Genomic DNA, 20,021 nt, shown 5'->3' on the forward strand with positions numbered 1-20,021 from the left:
TTGCTTATCGGGGCATAGACTTGGAATATTCTGAAATTGAATCGTTTGCCTTGAAAGGAACAGAGATCATTCTCTCCTCTTTGAGACTGCATTCCCAACTCTTGTTAACTCTGATGGCTGCTCCATATCTTCTAAGAGATTCTTGCCCACAGTAGATATAAAGGTCATCTGAGTTAAACTGATTCATTCCAGTCCAGTTTAGTTCGCTGATTCCTAAAATATCAATGTTTACTCTTGCCATCTCCTGTTTGACCACTTCCAATTTGCCTTGATTCATAGACCTAACATTCCAGGTTCCTATGCAACATTGCTCTTAAGAGCATCAGACTTTACTTCCATTGCCAGTCACATCCACACCTGCATGTTGTTTTTGCTTTGGCTCCTTCTCTTCATTCTTTCTGGAGTTAGTTCTCCACTGATCTCCAGTAGCATATTGGGCAGCTACCAACCTGGGGAGTTCATCTTTCAGTGTCCTATTTTTTTGCCTTTTCATACCATTGATAGGTTTCTCAAAGCAAGAATACTGAAGTGGTTTGCCATTCCCTTCTCCAGTGGACCACGTTTTGTAAGAACTCTCCACCACGATCCATCCATCTTGGGTGGTCCTACAGGGCATGGCTCATAGTTTCATTTAGTTAGACAAGTCTGTGATCCATGTGATAAGATTGGTTAGTTTTCTGTGATTGTGGTTTTCATTTTGTCTGCCCTCTGATGTAAATCTTTAATCAATTTTCTATTCATGGGTGGGGCTGTGTTCCCTCCTTGCTATTTGACCTGAGGCCAAACTACAGTCAGAGAAGGCAATGGCAACCCACTCCAGTAGTCTTGCCAGGAAGGTCCCATGGATGGAGGAGCCTGGTAGGCTGCAGTCCATGGAATCGCTAGGAGTCAGACACGACTTCACTTTCATTTTTCACTTTCATCCATTGAAGAAGGCAATGGCAACCCACTCCAGTATTCTTGCCTTGAGAATCCCAGGGACAGGAGAGCCGGGTGAGCTGCCATCTGTGGGGTCGCGCAGAGTTGGACACGACTGAAGCAACTTAGCAAACCACAGTGAAAGTAATGAAGATAAAGGTGACCTCCTTCAAAATGTACCATGCATGCAGTGCTACACTCAGTGTCTCCACCCCTGTAGCAGGCCACCACCAACCCATGCCTCCACCGGAGTCTCCTGGATACTCACGGGCAAATTTGGGTCAGTCTCTTTTGGGGTCACTGCTCCTTTTTCCTGGGTCCTGGTGCACACAAGATTTTGTTTGTGCCCTTCAAGAATCTGTATCCCCAGTCCTATGTAAGTTCTGGCAACTCTATGGTGGGGTTAATGGCAATCTCTTCCAAGAGGGCTTATGCCATACCCAGGTCTGCTGTACCCAGAGTCCCTGTCCCTGCAGTAGTGTACTGCTGACCCATACCTCCACAGGAGACACTCAAACACAGGTCAACACTCAAACTCAAAAACACTCAAACACAAAAACACTCAAACTCAGCCTCTATGCAGTCTCTGGGTCCTGGTGCAAACAAGGTTTGTTTGAGCTCTCTGAGCATCCTGGTGTGTGCGGGGTTTCATTCTAAATGCAATTTCGCCCCTCCTACCATCTTTCTGGGGCTTCTTCTTTGCCCTTGGAGGTGGGGTATCTCCTCAAAATCTCTCCAGCGACACGCAGCCGCCTCTCCAGCACCGTGCAGCCACCACTCCAGCACCATGCAGCTGCAGCTCCAGTGCCAGCTGGAGATGTTTTAATAGCTTTTTTTTTTTTCTGGTGTAATGGAACGTTGGAGAATCTGAAGAAAGCAAGTGGAACTTCTTTACAAAATTATTCACAGATGTAAAATACTTCAGTAAATTCTTGGAGGTTAATAAACCCAGACCTCTAAGATAAAGTCCAGATGGTTCTTTTTCTGTCTTTTAAGATCTTCCATAATCTATGCCTAACTTTCCTTTCTTGTTTAATTTTATGCTATTCTCCAAAATATATCATTCACTTCAGCCAAACTGAAATCTGCCATTTGAGCACACCATGTTTCAATTCCTGTTTCAAGGCATTGTGTTTACCCTCCTACCTAGAATTCATTCTTTTCCATATCTGCATCAAAATGCTATCCATCCTTAAGACTGATCTCAAATCGTGTTCCTACATGAAGCTTTCTACAGTTGCTCTGGTGAAAAGAATTATTTGTCTCTGAATGCCTATTGGTCTTAATGACCAATCAATTTAAACCATTTTTGCAATACACTCTTTTTTTATTGCCATAAAACTTTCCAAGTGGATCCAGTTTATCTCCCCAACAGTATTGTAAATCTCTAGTGGGAATCAGCCTCTATTACATCTTCAGAGTGCCAGTTCAATAAACACTTGCTGAATGGAAGAAACAAACAAATATCAACATCTTAGTTAAACAAAAATTTGTTGAATGTTACAGCAGAATTCAGACCAAATTAAATAGTTGTGCTGCCCTAAAGTGCTATGTGATCATCTGTTAAACATGTAATTGCTGATTGGAATTGTTATAGCTAATATGATCAACATTCACCAAAAAAAGACATTTAAATGCCACTGTGCTGAAGCAATCTATTAATAGTTTTACAGGGAAAATGTGGACAAAAATATTTAACAGATAGTTTCTATTGACTGAGCTAGCACTGGAATGACCAAGAACAAATCACCTATGTTAAAGACCCGCTGAAAAAATTGGCAAGGCATTTAGTATGGCTCCTGAAGAAACAACAGCAATAGACAGTATGTGAGGAGGGCAACAGTTTCCATTCTGTAAAACAACATTTGAAAGTATGCAAAGGATAAGTCACTTTGACTAACAGTAACAGGCTAAGAAAGATTAGCCAGGAGTAATGAAGCATTCACATCTGATAGCTTCAATAATATGATCACTGGTACTGCTCTCCTTCAGTGCAAAGGCTAGTGGTATGTATTATATCTATACATTGATTTTGGAAATACATATTTTATAATGTTTTCAGTGTAAAGCCTTACGCAGGATACATTTTCAGTAATAACCTGTTCCATCCTAAAACATTAGATAATGAAAACTATTTGATTTAGATTTTCTCACTTTTAGTTACATTTTATTAGATGGTTCTTTTAAAGTCTATTTTAAAAATCCAGAGGGATGTTGTGGGGAGGGAGGTGGGAGGGGGGTTCATGTTTGGGATCGCATGTACACCCGTGGTGGATTCATGTCAATGTATGGCAAATCCAATACAGTATTGTAAAGTAAAATAAAGTAAAAATAAAAATTTTAAAAAATTAAAAAAATCTTAATTATCAGTCACTATGGATATACATTTTCACTCTCTTTGATGAAATTATAATCTTAATGGAATGTAATCACCATGAATAAAATATACTCAATGGGTGTATCTTTCATTTTAGCATGGAATAATAAAGATTTTTATGTATAGAAGTGTGTTTTATGTGTACCATTATTTTCCTTTGGAGAGATAAACCACAGACAGCAATACAAAGAAACAGAAAAAACATAGAAGACTGTGTTTTTGTTTGAAAGCACCAATAAATGTATGCCACTGCATTAGTATCCACGGTGTTCTGGAGTGATTCAAGGACTTCGTTGGTAGCTCAGTTGGTAAAGAATCTGTCTGCAATGCAGGAGACCCAGGTTTGATCCCTGAGTTGGGAAGATCCCCTGGAGAATGGAATGGCTGCCAACTCCAGTATTCTGGCCTGGAGAATTTCTTGGACTGTATAGCCCATGGGGTCACAAAGAGTTGGACTTGACTGAGTGACTTTAATTCATTTATCCTGGAGTGATTTAAATAAAAATGAGTTTCCAACTATGACTTTATCAGTTGTGATGCCCTTAAAAGTTGGTCCACACCAAATGTTACACATAATCAATATCATCAGGATAAGAACTGAAATTTCATGTAATTTTTAATTGTTATCATAACTGTAGCTGATTTTCCTAGGATTGCCTTTAGGATATTATCTGGTTGCCAATGTATAAGATTTTTGCATAGAAAAGGTAATAGGTTGGTGCAAAAAGTAATTTTGGTTTTGCATTGTTGAAATTTGGCATTCGATATTGGAATACATTCTTAAATGACTGTGGTTATGCTATACATCATTTAATGCACATTTCTTGCTTTATGATTTTGCTAATGAATTATTACTTTCTGTTTACTTTATATGCATTTTAGACTATTGAAATGATGTCATGAAAAAGCAAATTCAAGCATTTTTCTTATTCTAATTCAAAATGGGTCATAAAGCTGTGGAGACAACTTGCAACATCAACAACACATTTAGCCCAGGAACTGCTAATGAACGTACAGTTCAGTGGTTGTTCAAGTTTTGCAAAGGAGACAAGAGCCCTGAAGGTGAGGAACACATTGGTCAGCCATCAGAAGTTGATGATGACCAACTGAGAGCATCATTGAAGCTGATCCTCTTGCAACTACACAAGAAGTTGCCCAAGAACTCAATGTTGATCATTCTATGGTCATTTGGCATTTGAAGGAAATCAGAAAGGTGAAAAAGATCAAAAAGTGGGTGCATCCTGAGCTGACTGCAAATAAAAAACTGTAGTTTTGAAGTGTCGTCTTCTCTTATTCTACACAATGAACCATTTCTCTATCAGACTGTGGTGTGCACCCAAAAGTGGATTTTATACAAAACCCAGCAATGATCAGCTCAATGGCTGGACTGAGAAGCTCCAAAGCACTTAACAGCCAAACTTGCACCAATAAAAAAGATTATGGTCACTGTTTGGTGGTCTGCTGCCCATATGATCCACTACAGCTTTCTGAATCTCTGTGAAACTATTACATCTGAGAGGTATGCTCAGAAAATTGATGAGATGCACCCAAAACCGTAACAACTGCAGCTGGCACTGGTCCACAAAAAGGGTTCAATTCTTCTCCATGACATGTGTGTGCATGTCACACAACCAAAGTTTCAAAAGTTCAATGAATTGGGCTACAAAGTTTTACCTCATCTGCCATATTCATCTGACCTCTCATAAACTGACTACCACTTATTCAAGCATCTTGACAACTTTTTTGCAGGTAAAATGCTTCCATAACCAGCAGCAGGACATAGAAAATTCTTTCCAAGAGTTCATCAAATCACGAAGCATGGATTTTTTTTTTTTTGCTACAGGAATAAATGAACATTTCTTATGAAAAAAATGTGTTGATTGTAATGGTTCCTATTTTGATTAATAAAGACGCATCTGAGCCTAGTTATAATGATTTAAAATTCAGGGTCCAAAACTGCTGTTACTTTTGCACCAACCTAATAACAGCCCACTGATTCTGATTTAGTATCCTTCTAATCAGTTGCCAAAGAACAAAAATAAGCAAAACAAATAACAACACGTATTAAATTCTTATAATTGGGTGGTCTCCTGGTATTTATTTATGAAATCTATTTATTGGATATGAAGGAAAGTTACATGGCTCAAAATAGCTTGGAGTTAAAACTCCCCTCCAGGTCCTCCCCACTATTCTATGGAAAACAAAGAACTCTCTCACCGTGCCCCCCCCAAAAGAAATGGACATTAAGGTTGATTACGCCCAGCTCTCAGCTGGTCCAGCCTCTGAGAGACTGATCTCCAAAATTCCTTGCTCTAGTCATTTAAGAGATAACTACTCTGAACAACCTTGGAGAAGAACAGGCCCCCTTAAGACAGTAACTTATCAATAATTATCTTAAACATAAATGGGTTGAATGTCTCAACCAAAAAACAAAGACTGGCTGAATGGATACAAAAACAAGACCCCTATATATGTTGTCTACAAGAGACCCACCTCAAAACAGGGGACACATACAGACTGAAAGTGAAGGGCTGGAAAAAGATTTTCCATGCAAATAGAGAACAAAAGAAAGCAGGAGTAGCAATACTCATATCAGATAAAATAGACCTTAAAACAAAGGCTGCGAAAAAAGACAAGGACACTACATCATGATCAAAGGATCAATTCAAGAAGAAGATATAACAATTATAAATATATATGCACCGAATGTAGGAACAACACAATATGTAAGACAAATGCTAACAAGTATGAAAGGGGAAATTAACAATAACACAATAATAGTGGGAGACTTCAATACCTCACTCACACCTATGGATAGATCAACTAAACAGAAAATTAATAAGGAAACAAAAATTTTAAATGATACAATAGACCAGTTAGACTTAATTAATATCTATAGGACATTTCACCACAAAACAATGATTTTCACCTTTTTCTCAAGGGCACATGGAACCTTCTTCAAGATAGATCACATCCTAGGCCATAAATCTAGCCTTGGTAAATTCAAAAAAATTGAAATCATTCCAATCATCTTTTCTGACCACAATGCAGTAACATTAGATCTCAATTACAGGAGAAAAGCTATTAAAAATTCCAACCTATGGAGGCTGAACAACACGCTGCTGAATAACCAACAAATCACAGAAGAAATGAAAAAAGAAATCTAAATATGCATAGAAACGAATGAAAATGAAAACACAACAACCCAAAACCTGTGGGATACTGTAAAAGCAGTGCTAAGGGGAAAGTTCATAGCAATACAGGCATACCTCAAGAAATAAGAAAAAAGTCAAATAAATAACTTAACTCTACACCTAAAGCAACTAGAAAAGGAAGAAATGAAGAACCCCAGGGTTAGTAGAAGGAAAGAAATCATAAAAATTAGGGCAGAAATAAATGCAAAAGAAACAAAAGAGACCATAGCAAAAATCAACAAAGCCAAAAGCTGGTTCTTTGAAAGGATAAATAAAATTGACAAACCATTAGCCAGACTCATCAAGAAACAGACGGAGAAAAATCAAATCAATAAAATTAGAAATGAAAATGGAGAGATCACAACAGACAACACAGAAATACAAAAGATCATAAGAGACTACTATCAGCAATTATATGCCAATAAAATGGACAACGTGGAAAAAATGGACAAATTCTGAGAAAAGTACAACTTTCCAAAACTGAACCAGGAAGAAATAGAAAATCTTAACAGACCCATCACAAGCACGGAAATTGAAACTGTAATCAGAAATCTTCCAGCAAACAAAAGCACAGGTCCAGATGGCTTCACAGCTGAATTCTACCAAAAATTTAGAGAAGAGCTAACACCTAGCCTACTCAAACTCTTCCAGAAAATTGCAGAGGAAGGTAAACTTCCAAACATTCTTTGAAGCCACCATCACCCTAATACCAAAACCTGACAAAGATGCCACAAAAAAAGAACACTACAGGCCAATATCACTGATGAACATTGATGCAAAAATCCTCAACAAAATTCTAGCAATCAGAATCCAACAACACATTATAAAGATCATACATCATTACCAAGTGGGCTTTATCCCAGGGATGCAAGGATTCTTCAATATCTGCAAATCAACCAACGTAATTCACCACATTAACAAATTGAAAAATAAAATCCATATGATTATCTCAATAGATGCAGAGAAAGCCTTTGACAAAATTCAACATCCATTGATGATAAAAACTCTCCAGAAAGCAGGAATAGAAGGAACATACCTCAACATAATAAAAGCTATATATGACAAACCCACAGCAAACATTATCCTCAATGGTGAAAAATTGAAAGCATTTCCCCTAAAGTCAGGAACAAGACAAGGGTGCCCACTTTCACTATTACTATTCAACATAGTTTTGGCCACAGAAATCAGAGCAGAAAAAGAAATAAAAGGAATCCAAATTAGAAAAGAAAAAGTAAAACTCTCACTGTTTGCAGATGACATGATCCTCTACAGAGAAAACCCTAAAGACTCCACCAGAAAATTACTTGAGCTAATCAATGAATATAGTTAAGTTGTAGGATATAAAATCAACACACAGAAATCCCTTGCATTCCTATACACTAATAATGAAAAAATAGAAAGAGAAATTAAGGAAACAATTCCATTCACCATTGCAATAAAAAGAATAAAATACTTAGGAATATATCTACCTAAAGAAACTAAAGACCTATATATAGAAAACTATAAAACACTGCTGAAAGAAATCAGAGGACACTAATAGATGGAGAAATATACCATGTTCATGGATCAGAATAAACAATATAGTAAAAACGAGTATACTACCCAAAGCAATTTATAGATTCAGTGCAATGCCTATCAAGCTACCAACGGTATTTTTCACAGAGCTAGAACAAATAATTTCATAAGTTGTATGGAAGTACAAAAAACCTCGAATAGCCAAAGCAATCTTGAGAAAGAAGAATGGAACTGGAGGAATCAACCTGCCTGACTTCAGGCTCTACTACAAAGCCACAGTCATCAAGACAGTATGGTACTGGCACAAAGACAGAAATATAGATCCATGGAACAAAATAGAAAACCCAGAGATAAATCCACTCACCTATGGACACCTTATCTTTGACAAAGAAGGCAAGAATATACAATGGATTAAAGACAATCTCTGTAACAAGTGGTGCTGGGAAAACTGGTCAACCACTTGTAAAAGAATGAAACTAGAACACTTTCTAACACCATACACAAAAATAAACTCAAAATGGATTAAAGATCTAAATGTAAGACCAAAAACTATAAAACTCCTAGAGGAGAACATAGGCAAAACACTCTCTGACATACATCACAGCAGGATCATCTATGACCCACCTCCCAGAATTCTGGAAATAAAAGCAAAAATAAACAAATGGGACCTAATGAAACTTAAAAGCTTCTGCACAACAAAGGAAACTATAAGCAAGGTGAAAAGACAGCCTTCAGAATGGGAGAAAATAATAGCAAATGAAGCAACTGACAAGCAACTAATCTCAAAAATATACAAGCAACTCCTGCAGCTCAATTCCAGAAAAAAAAAGACCCAATCAAAAAATGGGCCAAAGAACTAAACAGACATTTCTCCAAAGAAGACATACAAATGGCTAACAAACACATGAAAAGATGCTCAACATCACTCATTCTCAGAGAAATGCAAGTCAAAATCACAATGAGGTACCATTTCATGCCAGTCAGAATGGCTGCAATCCAAAAGTCTACAAGCAATAAATGCTGGAGAGGGTGTGGAGAAAAGGGAACCCTCTTACACTGTTGCTGGGAATGCAAACTAGTACAGCCACTATGGAGAAGAGTGTGGGGATTCCTTAAAAAACTGGAAATAGAACTGCCTTATGACCCAGCAATCCCACTTCTGGGCATACATACTGAGGAAACCAGAATTGAAAGAGACACGTTTACCCCAGTGTTCATTACATCACTGTTTACAATAGCCAGGACATGGAAGCAACCTAGATGTCCATCAGCAGATGAATGGATAAGAAAGCTGTGGTACATGTACACAATGGAGTATTACTCAGCCATTAAAAAGAATACATTTGAATCAGTTCTAATGAGGTGGATGGAACTGGAGCCTATTATACAGAGTGAAGCAAGCCAGAAAGAAAAACAGCAATACAGTATACTAACGCATATATATGGAATTTAGAAAAATGGTAACAATAACACTGTATGCGAGACAGCAAAAGAGACGCAGATGTATGGAACAATTTTTGGACTCTGTGGGAGAGAGCGAGGGTGGGATGATTTGGGAGAATGGCATTGAAACGTGTAATATCATATATGAAATGAATAGGCAGTCCAGTTTCGATACATGATACTGGATGCTTGGGGCTGGTGCACTGAGACGACCCAGAGGGATGGTACGGGGAGGGAGGAGGAGAGGGGTGTTCAGGATGAGGAACATGTGTATACCTGCGGTGGATTCATGTTGATGTATGGCAAAACAAATACAATATTGTAAAGTAATAACCTCCAATTAAAATAAATAAAATTATTATTTTTTTAATTTCCAAATGCAGGAAACAGAGTCTTGTCTTTCAAATATCAGAAATAACAACTATAGGTGTGTAATCATAATGTTTAAAGAAACATGGTCCTAACATATTGCCAGATCCTTAGATAGAAAGGAGCCCCAAATTTCTCAAATATTAAATACATTTTAACTAATGTTAACTTAAATATATACACAATACCACACTGTTAAGAATGAGTTGTGAAGACCATGGTGCCTCACTCTCAGTTAAATAGGCTGTGCCTAGCAAGGATTTAAAATTAACCAACGGAAGTTCCATTAGAAATTAGGAATATTAGGAAACATTGCACTATATTTAAATTAAGTGTTAACATGCTCTAAAAATGTTGTTAGTTTAATAAAGCAATTGAATAACGTGTAGTTTTGTATGGTACATTTTAACATGTAGACAAAGAGATTTAATCTTAAACTTTCTATAAACAACAATAAAATTGTAGTTTGTTCCTTATTCTTTCCTTTGAAGTAACAGTTTCTACTCAGTAATGCGGTGTAAAATTAAGTAAAGCAAGCCTAACTCTGAACTTTATAAAGCCACATAATATTGTCTTGAAAGAAGATAAGCAACAACAACAGATATCCAATAAAATAGTACCCAGAGAAAGACGTGAACATTCTTTGCATTCAAAAATTTTCTTGAGAACATGAGAAAATACATGTATTTAGTGCTTGGCACATAGTAAATATCTATAAAAGATGCTGATTATTTTTAATGCTGTGTTATTGTTGCCTTTTCAAAGCTATCTGCTATTCATCTCCCCTTTGAAAGCCCTCCTGCAGCTGCACTAGCCTTGTTGTGTTTTAACATATGAAGCACACTCCATTTCAAGGCTCTTGAAATCGCCGTTCTGTCTTTCTGGAAACTGCTCCCTGTAAATACTCACATACCTTACTTCCTACTTTATGAGAAAAGATATTACAGTAAGCTTCATTATGTAAGATTTCTCTTATGCATAAATATTCTCCAAGCATATTCCGTATTACATGTGGATTTGTGTTGAGGATAAAGACACACAATGCATTTGGTTTGGACCCATCTGGATTGTTTTGTGACGAGAACAAATAAACCATCATGTGTCCATTTTCACAAAGGGCATGGGGCCTCTGTACCTGAAGTATATAGTCTACTGGCTGAATAGCCAGATCCCCAGAGGACAAAATGGCACCATGGTTAAAGGATGACTGGAAAGTCACCTCTGTGGCCATGAGGATATGCATGTGATCTTAAAGTCACTGTAATAAGCAACAGGCAGGGCATATTTTTTATTTCACCACTTAAATTAAGAATGTTTGAAACATTAATCAATGGATTGTGTGGGGACATGTGGTATTGATTTGAATTAAAAAATATATGAATGGAGGTTATGGACTCCCATGAGGCACAGCAGCAGTAACCTCTCACTTGCTTTGAATTCTGTGTCAGACATCCTCATGACTGCCCTTTCACTTTGTTTAGATCTCTGCTCAAATGTTACCTCATCAGAAAGGCCTTCCCTATCTGAAGTAGGATCCTTTCTTCTCTCTCTTCCTTCTAATTATTTTTTCTTCATACTACTTACAACTACTAAAGTACTATATTTGGTATATTTTTATTGTTTCTCTCATTATTAGAATGTATACTCTATGAAAACATATTTTCTGTTTTGATCCTGATTTATCTCCAGTATGTAGAAGTGTACCTGACACACAATGGTGCTCAATATTTGTGGAATGAATTATTAACGAATTCTAAGTCTTATTCATTCAATCCCCCCTTCTTCAGGCTATCGCAATTTACAGTGACATCATCCTTGTTGTTCCCGAGGGACACCTCACTTGAAAATCAAAAAGGTGTAAAATGGAGGGAATTTTGTTGCTTGTCTAACAGAGTAATACTGCCAAAGATACACAAAATCATATATCATACAAATAACAAATTACACAAAAACATATAGGGTGAGGGTATGATCCCAATTGCTGCCAATTCCTTAAAACTAAACATCCCTGTGAATCTTTAGCTTTGTACTGCGGCATGTTGTTCTGGGCCAATACACAGGTCATCAGGATTTTATTCAATGTTCTCAAGCACAATGAAGAGATAACCACATTTATCTTAGTAAATGCAGTTGAACAACTTTATACTCCTAGGTACTTACACAATCATCTCTTTATCAGCAATATATATATATATATATATATATATATATATATATAACTATATAACAATATTCAGTCATATAAAATCATGATCATAATACACTGTCAAAATAGTTTAATATTTTGAATTCTAAGGATGATATAAGAAAAGACAGGCCATTGAGCAAGCTTGTTATGGGAAGCAAAGATGCAGAGTTAGTACACAACTAGGGCAAAAAGAGTCATACATGACTGAGCGACTGAACTGAGGGCAAAAAGGAGATGATAATTGAGCCTAGGCCTCTGATGACATACATGCTGATACGTGCATACTCACAGTGTGGGACCATGATACAGAGCTGCGTCTAAATGAAATACAAACTTAAAATTCAATTACAAAGAATGTATTTGAGTTTTAAAATCCCCTAGCCAATGTACTAATATTACTTTAATATCTTGGCTTTACTATCTGTTTTAGATTGAATTATAGGTTATTCAACTATATTACATTTTAGTAAACTAGTCCATTCTCTATTCCCTGCAATATTTGTAGAAAGCAGGATGACTTAAGAACCCTTATTTTTGCCCAAGTGTTAGAACTCACCTTGTGTTCTCCATACTGACTGCCGTTTTTGTTTGTTATTTAACCACAAGAGTTCTACTGAGGGGATAGTAGGTTGCTGCCAATTTTGCAGGATCTTTTCTTCCTACTCCCCAATTTTGCTTAAAAAGAAGCATTAGAGAAGTGGGAAATAAGAAAGTTCCTTATCAAATTTTCTTTACCCAAGATGAAATAATTCAGAATGGGTAGTTATAGATTAATAAATCATCATTTTCAATTAATTAAGCACTAAATTTACCTCTTCTCTTCAGCTTAAAATATTCCTGGCACATCTATAAAACTACTTCCTGTATTTATTTTAGTAAAATATTAACTTTGCACTGTAACCATAGCATATTTAAGGGAACGTTTTTTAGAATATGAACACTGTAAAGAATAAAAGGAGAAATATATTTTTAAGATATTATTTGGTGACACTTTATATTTGACATTTTATCTAGTATTTTCATTTAGCATCTAAATTACTGTAAATATATTCTCATGCTGGAAAATCTATTTAAGGATGCTCAAAAAAATTTTATCAGGAATTCACAGTGGATAATTTAATTTCCGTACAATAGTCACTAAGTCACATCTGACTCTTGCGACCCCATGGACTGTAGCCTGCCAGGCTCCTCTGTCTATGGGATTTTCCAGGCAAGAATACTGCAGTGGGTAGCCATGCCCTTCTCCAGGGGATCTTGCCAATCCAGGGATCAAACCTGGGTCCCCTGTATTGCAAGCAGATTCTTTACCATCTGAACCACAGGGGAAGCCCACACTTATAGACAGTACACAACATATCCAGATTTCTAAATAAATTAGCATACCTTTATGCTGAACCACAGTACACAAAATATCCAGATTTCTAAATAAATTAGCATACCTTTATGCTGAACCACTATAAAATTTAAGCCATTTCAAAAATACATTTTTTACTATAACCTTTTACCCTGTAATTACATTATCAAAATCATTAGTTGTGTCTACATGTTGAGGAAATAAAATCTGATAATGAAAAAAGGAAAATAAAGTAAAAATATACTAGATTAAGTTATGTTAGACAGCATTAGAGGAGGGAACATACTTTTCTTCTACTCAAACAATACTGGTGTGGGATTTCCCTGGTGGTCCAGTGGTTAAGACTCCACCTTTCAATGCAGGATGTGTGGATTTGATCCCTGGTCTGGGAGCTAAGATCCCACATGCCTTGTGGCCAAAAAACCAAAATATAAAACAGAATCAAACAATACTGGTAGACACAAAAATAAAAATGAGGTCAAAGATTTTATGAGCTATACTTACAAAATACTTTATTATCATTTTTATCACATTGTAATATTCTAAAATAGTTGATATGTTCCATTTCCTACTTTAAGATCTCACTGCCATAAGCAGCATTTCATTACTTGTTGTATGCAAAATATTTTCATACATGCAAACTATGGAACCTAATACTACTTGAAATAAATCTCAAATGCCAAGAGAAACTTTTCCATACTCTCACATAAAGATAATATTTATCAAGCATCAGTATGGCAACTATGTACTAAGTTATAGACAAGGATGTGCTGAGCAGTCACAGCTGGCCTGACAAAGTCAGAAAGAGTTCTAGGTAATCGATCACAATTTTACAAAGGAAGAAAGAAAGAAACACAACTATCTGAACATTCAAGCCACAGAGGATATTTACAGAAAAGTAACAGTTATAATAATTGCCAATCTCTAAAAACTGAAACAGAAATCTTAACAGAATCAAAATGGAATAGAGAAACTAAACTCACAACTCTAAAGCATATTTCCCATTAATTACTAAAAGTATGTACTATGACTATGTTCTTTTATAGACTTAGATAAGGGGATTACTTGAACACCCCGATTGGCTGCATACAAATTCAGAAATTATTATAACTTTTATTTAAACACTAAATGAGCACTTCAGAGGATAAGTTAATCTAAGCTATGACTTTGTTATGTGTTCAAAAACTCCTACCCTGCTGTAGAATCTTCTGTATTGTCATCAGCCATCATCTCCACATCTTGTGAGTGTTTTTCATAAGCTTCTTTGAACAAATTCCATGGAACTGCTTTAGGAGTATCTTCATTTGCTCGAAGATGTTCTATCAGTTTTCGTGAGTGCCAGTTCTGAAAGGCTCTTTGATGGGCAGGGGCCAATTCCGGCACTGGTGGTAATATGCTGTGGTGGACAGGACTGTTGCTTTTTTTCAGTCCATTTCTGTCCCGAGAGTGGTTCTTCAATCTGCCCTGAACCGGGGTCCCTCTATGCTCATATCCTTCCTGCTGAAGGCAATTTCCAGTGTTGGGTGAGCCTTGAGAAGGATGACTAAACCATCTCCAGCGTAGCCTTAGGATCTGTTTCACATCAAACTCTTTCTTGCCAGACACTGACATTGTTGCAGGAGGAAAGACGAAAGCCTTCTCTCACAGAAAGGAAACAGCCTTTGTTATCTCTTGTTTCTCTGCCTCTTCTGTAGGACTAACAAAAGCACAAGTGTTGAGAGCAGTCTCTTGTTCCCCCCTCCCCCACTGTTTGTGATACACTGCGAACAGTTCAAGCTTTCCAGCTGAAGCAGAAAGCAGCAGCTAACAGTGTAGGTGGGAACCCATACGGACAGGATGATGAGGTCAGACCTTAAACAAGTAAATCAGCTTAGCACAGGAAAACAGCTACAACACACTCCAGCTGCTAGATTTGCAAACTCCCAGCCTTCCCGCCTGGACTTGTAAATATCTAACCCAGCTCCTTCCTAACTGAAGTATAGTAGCTTTGGCTTTTAAGTCCAAGCAAGTGAACAAAAGCAAAGTGTTTAAAAACACTTGTTTCTAAATTCCACTCACCCCACCCTCTGTCAGATATTATTTCCTGGCAGCCCACTTCTAAAAATGCGACATTTTGTCCTAGGAGAATTTGTAACAATGAATTCATTATGATCTATTTTGGTGTTCTTATGAAAAATTTGAAGGTAGTTCATTAAGAAAAAGTATCTTGCCACCAGTCTCCTCATGCATATTTGTAGTTATTTTTTTTACAAAATGTCTGAAAATGTGACTGTCTTTATAGAGATATTTGTTTGAAAACCTGAACAATTTTAGAAACATAATGTGTTGGTTACCTATGGCTAAAAACACTAGAGGATGTATTAACAGTATTTTAAGTCTACCCCTGAAGGAAGAGAACAGTGTTTTTCAAAGCTCATAGGTAGGAAGACATGTCTTCTCTCACGAACCAAAACTTCAAAACGAATAGTCTATTCTGGCTCTGTGCCTGTATAAACATTTCCTTATCATGCTCTTCACTCTCACAGGCAGTGTTAAAGGTCTATTTTCTTTGTTCAAAAGTTCGTATGAGAGGATGTGCAAAAGGCATGTTTTGAAGTAACTCCAAATTGTCACATATCTCAGTAATAACTGTGCACAAAGTACTTTGAGATCTCTGATTCAGAATCTCTACTTTGTACAGGGGTAAATGTTTCTATAACAGTAACGTATAAAGAATATATTCACCAATACCATTTTGAAATTTAGTTTGAACTTTATAGCTTACATGTCATGCACACATGTGATAAAGGGGAATTGTACCACTGTATCCTTAGAAAGAATACTGAAATTATAAGGTTTTGATTCTAGCTCAGGTTTTATGATTAATGAGCTGTATTATCTTGAACAAGTCATTTACTTGTTTGTATCTGTTTCTTCATATATAATATGGAGTGGCTGAACAAATTTCCAAGTTTATACTTGCAATGGATTTTTAAAAATTTATAAATAGAAAATTTACCTGCAGTTTTCTGTAAATCTAATATACCATTTCCTTTCCCCTCCTTTTTTGTATATGTATAGTGGTAAATTTCTGTGTCAATTTAAATGGGCTACAGGATACCCAGCTGTTTGGTCAAGTATTGTTTTGGGTGTTTCTGTGAGCATATTTTTGAATGAGTTTAACATTTAAATCAATAGACTAATAGATTATCCTCCCTAATGTAGGTGGTGATGGTTTAGACGCTCAGTCGTGTCCAATTCTTTGTGACCCCATGGACTGTAGTCTGCCAGGTTCCTCTGTCCATGGGATTTTCCAGGCAAGAATACTTGAGTGGGTTGCCATTTCCTTCTCCAGGGGAACTTCCCGACCCAGGGACTGAACCCAGGTCTCCTATATTGCAGGCTATCTCCTGCATTACAGGTGGTTTCTTTACTAATTGAGCCACCAGGGAAGTTCTATAATGTAGGTGGGCCTCTTCTAGTCAGCTGAAAGCCTGAATAAGCAGAATGCTGACACTTCCCTAAACAAGAGGGAATTTCACTTGCCTGATTGCCATCAAGCTGAGACACTATCTTTTTTCCCTGACTTCAGACTCAAACTGAAATATTGACTTTTCTTGGGTCTCAACGCCTGCAAGGCCTTTGGATCTCCAACTTGCTGACTACAATCCTGGAATCTGTCAGCCTCCATAATCAAGTCAATTCCTTATAATAAATGAATATTATTAATTTACCTATTTATATTTTTCTGTTACTCTATGGGACTTCCCTGGTGGCTCAGACGGTAAAGCGGCTGTCTACAATGCAAGAGACCATGGTTTGATCCCTGGGTCAGGAAGATCCCCTGGAGAAGGAAATGACAATCCACTCCAGTACTATTGCCTGGAAAATCCCGTGGACAGAGGAGCCTGGCAGGCTACAGTCCATGGGGTTGCAAAAAGTCGGACATGCTGAGCGATATTTTTCTAGTACTAAGAAATTGATAAATACACAGATAGATATACAGCTGATTTTTATACCAGTTACAAACACATTACTCCTTTCTCCAACTTCCCAACCTATTTTCCGATAGGCTCCTTAAACCTCAATGTTCACTTCTATCATCCTCTCTCCTTGGTGAGTGTAATGTCAGTTCCTGATATTTAACATATAAATAATTGAAGGGGATCTCAAATAGTTCTGATGAGTCCCAGGCACAGTGAGTCCTGACAACTAAACGTAAATTCCCTTTTTCTTATCTGGGTAGATAACATTCCAAACAAATGCCTAGAGTCAAGATTTATATTTAAGATCTTTATATTCCCCAATATGCCTAAAACACAATATTGGACAAAGAGTAAACAAACTGCAAATACCAAGCAGAATGAATAAAGTATTACAATAGAAGTGCAAACAGTATGTGGTAAGCACAAGAAGAATCACTACATTGACCATCTAAGTAGTTCTAAAAAATATCTTCTTGGATACTAAGAATCAGCAACCTAGTTTTTTACGTATTTCCTGAGCTTGTTAACAATTCAGATATAATTGTGTATTTCCCTGTGTATCTTTTATGAACAATCAGTTCAGTTCAGTTCAGTCACTCAGTCGTGTCCAACTCTTTGCGACCCCATGAATTGCAGCACACCAGGCCTCCCTCTCCATCACCAACTCTCGGAGTTCACTCAGACTCACATCCATCGAGTCAGTGATGCCATCCAGCCATCTCATCCTCTGTTGTCCCCTTCTCCTCCTGCCCCCAATCCCTCCCAGCATCAAAGTCTTCTCCAATGAGTCAACTCTTCACGTGAGGTGGCCAAAGTACTGGAGTTTCAGCTTTAGCATCATTCTTTCCAAAGAAATCCCAGGGCTGATCTCCTTTAGACTGGACTAGTTGGATCTCCTTTCAGTCCAAGGGACTCTCAAGAGGCTTCTCCAACACCACAGTTGAAACACATCAAATCTTCGGCGCTCAGCCTTCTTCACAGTTCAACTCTCACATCCATACATGACTACTGGAAAAACCATAGCCTTGACTAGACGGACCTTAGTTGGCAAAGTAATGTCTCTGCTTTTCAATATGCTATCTAGGTTGGTCATAACTTTTCTTCCAAGGAGTAAGCGTCTTTTAATTTCATGGCTGCAATCCTTTATAATACAATAGATACCAAGGGAACATTTCATGCAAACATGGGCTCGATAAAGGACAGAAATGGTATGGACCTAACAGAAGCAGAAGATATTAAGAAGAGATGGCAAGAAAACACAGAACAACTGTACAAAAAGGATCTTCATTACCTGGATAATCACGATGGTGTGATCACTCATCTAGAGCCAGACATCCTGGAATGTGAAGTCAAGTGGGCCTTAGAAAGCATCACTACGAACAAAGCTAGTGGAGGTGATGGAATTCCGGTAGACCTATTTCAAATCCTGAAAGATGATACTGTGAAAATGCTGCACTCAATATGCCAGCAAATTTGGCAAACTCAGCAGTGGCCACAGGACTTGAAAAGATCAGTTTTCATTCCAATCCCAAAGAAAGGCAATGCCAAAGAATGCTCAAACTACCACACAATTGCACTCATCTCACATGCTAGTAAGTAACGCTCAAAATTCTCCAAGCCAGGCTTCAGCAATACATGAACTGTGAAATTCCTGATGTTCAAGCTGGTTTTAGAAAAGGCAGAAGAACCAGAGATCAAATTGCCAACATCCGCTGGATCATGGAAAAAGCAAGAGAGTTCCAGAAAAACATCTATTTCTGCTTTATTGACTATGCCAAAGCCTTTGACTGTGTGGATCACAATAAACTGTGGAAAATTCTGAAAGAGATGGGAATACCAGACCACCTGACCTGCCTCTTGAGAAATCTGTATGCAGGCCAGGAAGCAACAGTTAGAAGTGGACATGGAACAACAGACTGGATCCAAATAGGAAAAGGGGTATGTCAAGGCTGTATATTGTCACCCTGCTTATTTAATTTATATGCAGAATACATCATGAGAAACACTGGACTGGAAGAAACACAAGCTGGAATCAAGATTGCTGGGAGAAATATCAATAGCCTCAGATATGCAGATGACACCACCCTTATGGCACAAAGTGAAGAGGAACTAAAAAGCCTCTTAATGAAAGTAAAAGAGGAGAGTTAAAAACTTGCCTTAAAGCTCAACATTCAGAAAACGAAGATCATGGCATCCAGTCCCATCACTCCATGGGAAATAGATGGAGAAACAATGTAAACAGTGTCAGACTTTATTTTTTTGGGCTCCAAATCATTGCAGATGGTGATTGTAGCCATGAAATTAAAAGACACTTACTCCTTGGAAGAAAAGTTATGACCATCCTAGATAGCATATTGAAAAGCAGAGATATTGCTTTACCGACTAAGGTCCGTCTAGTCAAGGTTATGGTTTTTCCAGTAGTCATGTATGGATGTGAGAGTTGGACTGTGAAGAAGGCTGAGCACCGAACAATTGATGCTTTTGAACTGTGGTGTTGGAGAAGACTCTTGAGAGTCCCTTGGACTGCAAGGAGATCCAACCAGTCCATGCTGAAGGAGATCAACCCTGGGATTTCTTTGGAAGTAACGATGCTAAAGCTGAAACTCCAGTACTTTGGCCAGCTCATGTGAAGAGTTGACTCATTGGAGAAGACTTTGATGCTGGGAGGGATTGGGGGCAGGAGGAGAAGGGGACGACA

At 37.5% G+C, this 20,021-nt stretch overlaps 1 protein-coding gene across 1 annotated transcript in view; it reads right to left on the reverse strand.

The window, feature by feature from the left end:
* KLHL4 (kelch like family member 4) overlaps positions 1-15,172 on the reverse strand; it is a 144,966-nt gene extending 129,794 nt beyond the window's left edge. Inside the window, exon 1 of the mRNA XM_018044283.1 lies at positions 14,551-15,172. Within this exon, the coding sequence (XP_017899772.1) occupies positions 14,551-14,969 (419 nt within the window). The 5' untranslated portion in view covers positions 14,970-15,172. The remainder of the gene's footprint in view (positions 1-14,550) is intronic.
* Positions 15,173-20,021: the final 4,849 nt, after the last annotated feature.

The sequence above is a fragment of the Capra hircus genome (assembly GCF_001704415.2).
Source record: "Capra hircus breed San Clemente chromosome X unlocalized genomic scaffold, ASM170441v1, whole genome shotgun sequence".
NCBI lineage: Eukaryota > Metazoa > Chordata > Mammalia > Artiodactyla > Bovidae > Capra > Capra hircus.